Source organism: Triticum dicoccoides, chromosome 1A (assembly GCF_002162155.2).
Source record: "Triticum dicoccoides isolate Atlit2015 ecotype Zavitan chromosome 1A, WEW_v2.0, whole genome shotgun sequence".
NCBI lineage: Eukaryota > Viridiplantae > Streptophyta > Magnoliopsida > Poales > Poaceae > Triticum > Triticum dicoccoides.
In genome coordinates this window covers 39593671-39601028 of record NC_041380.1, presented here as the reverse complement: position 1 = coordinate 39601028, position 7358 = coordinate 39593671, and the positions used below count along the sequence as shown (strand labels likewise).

At 44.6% G+C, this 7358-nt stretch overlaps 1 protein-coding gene across 1 annotated transcript; it reads left to right on the top strand.

The window, feature by feature from the left end:
• Positions 1–4049: 4049 nt before the first annotated feature.
• Positions 4050–6537, top strand: LOC119357260 (geraniol 8-hydroxylase-like). The gene is made up of 2 exons (XM_037624281.1): positions 4050–4447; positions 5799–6537. The coding sequence occupies exons 1-2, from the start codon at positions 4082–4084 to the stop codon at positions 6411–6413; spliced, it is 981 nt and encodes a 326-aa protein (XP_037480178.1). The 5' UTR covers positions 4050–4081; the 3' UTR covers positions 6414–6537.
• Positions 6538–7358: the final 821 nt, after the last annotated feature.

Below are 7358 nucleotides of genomic sequence, written 5' to 3'. Positions count from 1 at the left end.
GTCCTTGGATCATGGAGGCGCGGTGGATCCCGACCCTTGCCGGAGGGAAGGTTCCGTTTTTAGGTGTGTTTTGGAGTTTTTTAGGGTTTGTGTGATGCTCAAGAAGACGAGGCGAAGGCGGCTTCTTAGAAGATGGAATAAGGTCCTCCCAGCGTAGCCCATGTCCCAGTGATGTTTCTAGCATCGGCGGAGGGCATGTGGAGGTGTGTCTCCAACGGATCTCATGGGGTCCGGTCGGCGTTTGTCTTCGGTGGATCCGCTTGGATCCGGTTTGTTCTTTTATGTCTATAAGTCTGCAAGTTGGATCTTTCCGATCTATACATCCCTTCATCGGCGACAGTTGCTGTTCTGGTGTGTTGGTCCTATAAGGGCTTAGCACGACGACTTCTTGACTGTCTACTACAACAATGTTTGCCCGACTCTGATGAGAGAGGGACCATGACAGCGGCGCGCCTTCGGCTCGCTCTAGTGCTTGTAGTCGTCGCTAGGTGGTCTACGGACCTGGATGTAATTCTTACTTCTAGTGTTCCTTGTACTACCTTGACAGGTGATGAATAGATCAAGAATTTTCTTAGAAAAAAATCTCTAAAATGTATGGCCCAACAAATATATCAATGGATGTTTTTAAATTAATACATTAATATCTGTTTATAGTTTATGATAGAAAGTTATACCTAAAGTGTAAATTCAATCGTTGGCATATTCTTAACTACAAAGTGATCTATTAATAAAGAGACAATCTAGCGGATAGCCGGCTGAGTGTTTCTTTTCGTGAGAATGTACGCCGCGTATCTCTAATAAAATTTATTAGTTATATTTTCACCCTTGTATTGGTGGATTATACACCGAAAATGCCAAATAGAGACCGAGCCCACGTAGACCTTAATATGAAACTTCAAAAATCAAACTTCCTAGTGTAGAAACATTCTGAATAAAAGGATACACATACACCTAGAGGCTAATGTACATGCGTGAAAATTTTCAGGTCGAAATGTGTTAAAATGAGAGCTACAAAAAAATCCGGGCCTTCTAGCATATGTACAGTTCATTCTCAAAGTCCATGATTTCAATTTTTTGCACTGCTCACATTTCAAGGTATTTCATCCTGAAATTTTTACACACATAGATGTTACATCCTTATAAAATGTGTGTTAATTTTTGAATTTTTACACACATAGGCTTCCATGGAGCTCGATCTCCAAAATGCCATATTCAAAACTTAACAACTCAGATTTCGATTCCAATATTTATTCAAGTCACTACGGACAAGGCGCAAGACAAGAAGATAAATGCACAAGTACAATTCCACAAATACATTTGCTTTGCTTTCATTGTGTGATGGACATAGAAAAAAAATACAATCACTTGTCTTTTCTTGCTAGATGAATATACAATCACTCTTCAGAGCAGAATGTGAGAGCCTCTCCGATGGAGGAGACGTACCTATGGTGGACGACCAGCTGGGTCAATGTCTGTCGTCAACGGAGCGAGAACGGATGAACGGCCCGGGTCATTTCTTAACGATACTTTTATATGGCACGCCACACTTTGCTGCAGATGATAAGGTTCTGGTTCCCCGCTGCTGAGATAAAAACCTTTATTCTTGTGCAGTACTACTGTTATGCTAGGAGACACTGCATGTATGCTTGCCTTTATTCGCTGGTCATTTTAGTTGTTAGATGTATGGAATGTGATTCTTTGGGCCAAAGCGTGGAGTGCGGTTCTTACCTTAGCTTGGGCAAACTTCATACCGTCAGATAAAACAAAATTTTGCCATTCACGGTTTCCTTTACACACACCTGGCTTGTTGTAGGTTACACTCAAGAAGCGACAGAACCGGGTGATACTGATCACATGCACTGAGCCATATCTTTCTTTTACAAAAAGTCAAGCGATACAACTTCAAATTATTAAAGCTATCAATCGTCCACGAAAAAAATGCTAAAAAATCTGATTAATCATGTCAAATTTGACTTTTTCATGTCAACTTGATGAACCAACCTGTGATTGGATGGTTAAGAGGACAATGTTAGCCTCAGCCCACAAAGGTTCAAGTCCCGACGCTTGCATTATTCCTGAATTTATTTCAAGATTTCTTGCGATGTGTACAATGGGGGAAGACGTTCCCGTCGACTACGAGACGCATGTGGTGACTTCATCAATCTCAAAATTATGTCGGCTTAGTCTCCTGGAGGTGCTCATAGGTTAGGGTCTGCATGTGTGTTCATAGGGATGAGTGTATACACTTATATACGAGTATTTGCGTCTGTACTGTGTTTTAAAAAAACTTATATTGGCGTGATAGTATCAAATTTAGTTTATAAGCGCAACAATTTTTTGGTCAAAAAATAAGGAGGCCGATAATCCCATACGTGTGGGCGTTAAGAGGTCTGGCCACACATTTTGTGTGCTGTCTAAGAGAACCAGCCCACACACCTACGTGTGGGCAAAATAAGTAATGCCCACACGCCTCCTTTTTTGCACCGCAGTCCCTCCCGCACGTCTACGTGTGGGCGAAATAGATAAAGCCCACACACCCGTACGTCAGACCTCCTACCTCATGGTCCCGCTCGCCCCGCGTGACATCACCACGTGTCCCCGCAGTTGCCATGGTCCCGGAGCCTCTTCCATGTTCGTTTAACTGCAGTTGTCATGTTACTGAACTACAGTTGCCATGTCAGACAACTACAGTTGCCATGATTTGAAAACTTTAGAAGTTGCCACCTATTAACACTAGGCAGTTGCCATGTAGCACTACAAAAAGACATGGCAAAATAACATGTTCGGGTAAAGAGAGAGTTGGCATCTGCTTACAAGCATACTAGGGCAGTTGCCATGTATCCTGAAAAACACATGACAACTGATAGCTTTGGGTGTGGGAGAAGAGACGGGCGTGTGGGCGAACTGATAAACGCCCACACACCAGCCTCTTTGCGTGCGTTAAAAACTGGCGTGTGGGCGAACTGCTAAACGCCCACACACCAGGACCTCCGCGTGTGGAAACGGACATGTGGGCAACCGGATAAATGCCCATACACCAGCCCAATCCTACATGGCATAAAAAAATCTGGCAAAACATGCCAAGATTCGTGCAAACTTAAACCGACATTGATCCATGCGTGTGGGCAAGATGCAAACGCCCACACGTGTGGGCGTTAGTATTTCCAAAAAGTAATCTGAGATATATTTGTCATGCTCATCAATTAAACTTGTCATTCTCGACAAACATTATTTGTCATGAAAAACGTTTAATTTATCATGATCAAATATCTAGCGTCGGTAATGGGGTCTAAAAATATGTAAAAATTAAAGAGGGTGGATACTACTACGACCACCGGAGAAGGCGACAGCAACGGTGATCATAGCCAGCAATGAGCCATGTCATCTAAGCTCTCGCCATGTGACGACATCAGTATCACGTACGGGAGCACCACGTGATTAACACATTAGCCTTACTCAGTATGGCTCTCTATAAATACACGTAGAGAGGCTGCTTGCTGCTTACCGGAAACAAACAACATAAACTATTGTTCCGAGATAGATGGCATTCTTCCTGGTGTTCATGTCCTCGCTTCTCTTCATGCTCCTCTCTTCCTACGCGTTCCAGCTGCTTACCGACGTCCGGCGCCGCCTTCCACCTGGGCCGACGCCGCTTCCGGTCATCGGCAACCTCCTCGACGTCGTAGGCAAGCTCCCGCACCGCTCCCTCGCGCAGCTCGCCGAACGGTACGGCCCTTTGATGACGCTCCGGCTGGGCACGGTGGTCGTCATCGTCGCCTCCTCCGCGGCCACGGCCCGGGAGGTCCTCCAGACGCACAACACCGTGCTGTCCGGCCGCAACCCGCCGGACGCGTGGAACGGCATGGGGCACGCCGCCAACTCGGTGTTCGTCCTGCCGCCGCGCCGCAGGTGGCGCGCGCTGCGCAGGATCGGCGCCGAACACCTGCTGTCGCCCCGGCGGCTCGACGGGGACGCGCTGCGGCCGATGCTTCGGGACGCCGTGCTCGGCATGCTCCGCCGCGTGTCGGAGCTGTCGGCGTCGGGCGCGCCCGTGGAGGTCGGCCACGCGGCCTTCGCGTCCATGATGGACCTCCAGTGGCGCGCCATGTTCTCGGCCGGCCTGGACGAGGCCACGTCCGGCGAGCTGCACGGCTTCGCGCGGGAGGCCGTGGCGCACTCTCTCAGGCCCAACGTCTCCGACTTCTTCCCGGCGCTCGCGGCCGCTGACCTCCAGCGTGTGAGGCGAGGCTTCGCCACACACCTGGCAAGGGTTTACCGGCTCATCGACCAACAGATCGAGCAGCGGAGGCGCGCCCGGCAAGCCGGCGACGGCGATGCGCGCAAGGACGACCTGCTGGACGTGATGCTCGACATGTCGGAGGAGCAAGGAGGCAAGGACGTCGACGACGGCTTGGTTAACCAGGATTTCATGAGGGCCTTCTTCACGGTAAGCAAGCTGCAAAGCACACGTGCATAATCGAATTGAATCGCCTAAGTGAGAGTACTATATATGAAGAGTGGAAGTACGTACGTACTTCCACATGTGTGCACCTGACATTTTCCGGATTGATTTACTAATCTTTTGGTACAGTACATTTTTTAACTCAATTAACACAAAACTACCTCCCAAAATTCAAATTCAAAACACAAATTTAAGCTGCTTATTTTGTGTACTGTTAGTTTTTTTTACATAAGGAAAGATACTGTTATCTTTGGCACGTTGGACATTTAAATGTTCAATATCGAAAATGAAATATATAAAGTCAATATGCGGTTTAAACATAATGAATGAAATATCAATAAGCGCACCCAGTTTTAATAAATACCTTTGTTACTATAGTAATAATTTTGTATAAGGACATAATTTGCTTTCATGTATATAATCCAAGTAATTTAGTTATAGTTTAGACATTGACATAATTCCTGTAAATATTTTATCATTAAATTATATTTATATGTGTTAATAGAAAATTCAACATGCCATTTTCATAGTGCTCATTTTGTGTATTATTAAGTTAATTCTTTTTTTTCTTTTACTTTGACAAAAATTTATTATTGGCGTGTTAGATGTTTCAAATGTTAATATTCGTAAATGAAACATATAAAGTTCAAATATATGGGTTAAGACTTAAGAATAATGAATGAAATATGAATAAGTGCATCCAGTTAATATGTTAAAATAGAAAGTTGCACTATTAGAATAATTCTGTATAAGGACGTCATGTGGCTTTCATATAACTGTCCTAGTAAATTAGTTGTACTTTACACATCAACACAGTTCCAGTAAATATTTCTTTCATGAACTTTATATGTTAATATTCAAAAGATAACTTTTGATTTGCGAATCTTGTATATTATCAGTTTGTCAATTATTGTTTTCCTTTTATAGTAAATATATTATTAGTAAGTTGGACATTTATAAGTTTAATATCGTAAATGAACTATATAAAGTTCAATGATGTTGTTTATGGATGAAGTAAGAATAAGCACTCACAATATCGAATTTAAAAGTTGTACTATAGAATAACTTTGTATAAGGATATAATATTGCTTTCATCATCACGCAGTGGTCCCTCATTACGTATAGAATAATTGTAATGGCCACACTCATTACATTTTTTTTGCGTGGAACATAATAAATCCCTCCTTCCGTAACATTGTAGTTTTAGGCATTGGCATAGTTCCAGTAAATATTGTAATCATTAGTTTTTATATGTTATTGTTAATAGACGATTATAAAAAGGAAGTATTTGTAAAATTGTATTCGGGCAATAAATAATACAGTTTGCAAATTTCAGGACATATTTCTTGCGGCCAACGACACTGTTTCGGGTACAATTGAGTGGGCTATGGCAGAGCTACTACAGGACCCACAGTCCATGACAAAACTACAACAAGAGCTCAAAAGTGTCGTTGGATCAAAGACGCACGTTGAATACTCCGACATCGACCAGCTCCCCTATCTCCAAGCAGTCGTCAAGGAGACGCTCCGTCTGCACGCGGTGGTGCCGCTGGTGCCCAACAAGGCCGAGGCCACGGTGAAGATACAGGGCCACACCGTCCCCAAGGGGAGCACCGTGCTGGTGAACGTGTGGGCGGTCCACCACGACACCGAGGCGTGGCCGGAGCCGAACAAGTTCATCCCGGAGAGGTTCCTGCAGCACGAGCAGGAGGTGAGTTTCCAGGGCGCGGCCGACTTCAGGTTCGTCCCGTTCAGCGCCGGGAGGCGCACCTGCCTCGGCCTGCCGATGGCGACCAGGATGATCCATGCCATGCTCGGCTCGCTGTTGCACTGCTTTGAGTGGAAGCTGCCACACGAGGTGGAGAGAAGTGGTGTGGATATGTCGGAGAAGGTTGGGATCACCATGGCCATGGCTACTCCCCTCCAGGCTATAGCCTGCAGGAGAATCTGAGGGCTTGGCTTTGGGTGTACTTTGTTGTTTCTTCCGTGGAATATATGTATGCATGTCTGGTGTGCATATAAGCGAATAAAAGTAATGGGAAACCGGTATATAATGTTATCTGCCTTGTTGGAAATTAGATGCTTCCTTAATGCTTGTAAGGAGAAAACTCTAATATTTCACATAACTTGATGCACCGTTTTTTTGCGTTTTTTATTGACGGAATGGAGCACCACGACTTATGGGTCGCCCACGCGTGCTCCACACCTTTCCGCAACATATAATGTCCATTTATTTTTGTCATCCCAGTATAATAACAATCATCAAAAAAGCCTAAAACGCTCCAAAAAAATACTGCAGCCACGACTCATGAACTTGGCATGGGTACAGGTTAATTAACATTGATAGGCTACTCCTCACATTACGTGACTCCAGCACACCTCCATGGCATGAAGACTTGCCACGCGTCGTGGTCCATCCTTAATCACTTGAATCAGAGAGAAAGTGTCCTGAGATCTAGTATCTACGGCAAAAGCAATGTAAGCCGAGTGTGGCTCTCGGTAAACAGTAGGACACGGCACATGGAAAGCTCTACCGAGCCCCTAATAAGGTATACTAGATCGGCAGCGCGCCCTGGCGCGAGGGTGCCGGTCCCAACGACTTAGCCAAGCGGTAGTAGAAAGGCAAGTTTAGCACATGTTGCAATCATATATGCAAAACATCAATGATATAATGCATTGCCCTATAAAATACAAGAGCCTTGATGCAATCCACCAAATCCAAAAGAAATAAACTCAGTACACATTTTGCCAAGAGCACAAAGTTGATTCAGAATTCAAGGTTACATCGCCTCAATCTCATAATAAGGATGCTAATTTTCAAGAGGCATCCTTGAGGTCATCCTGTTTGGAAGATAGTGGTTAAATAGTGATTTTAACAAATTATTCTCAGATCCTA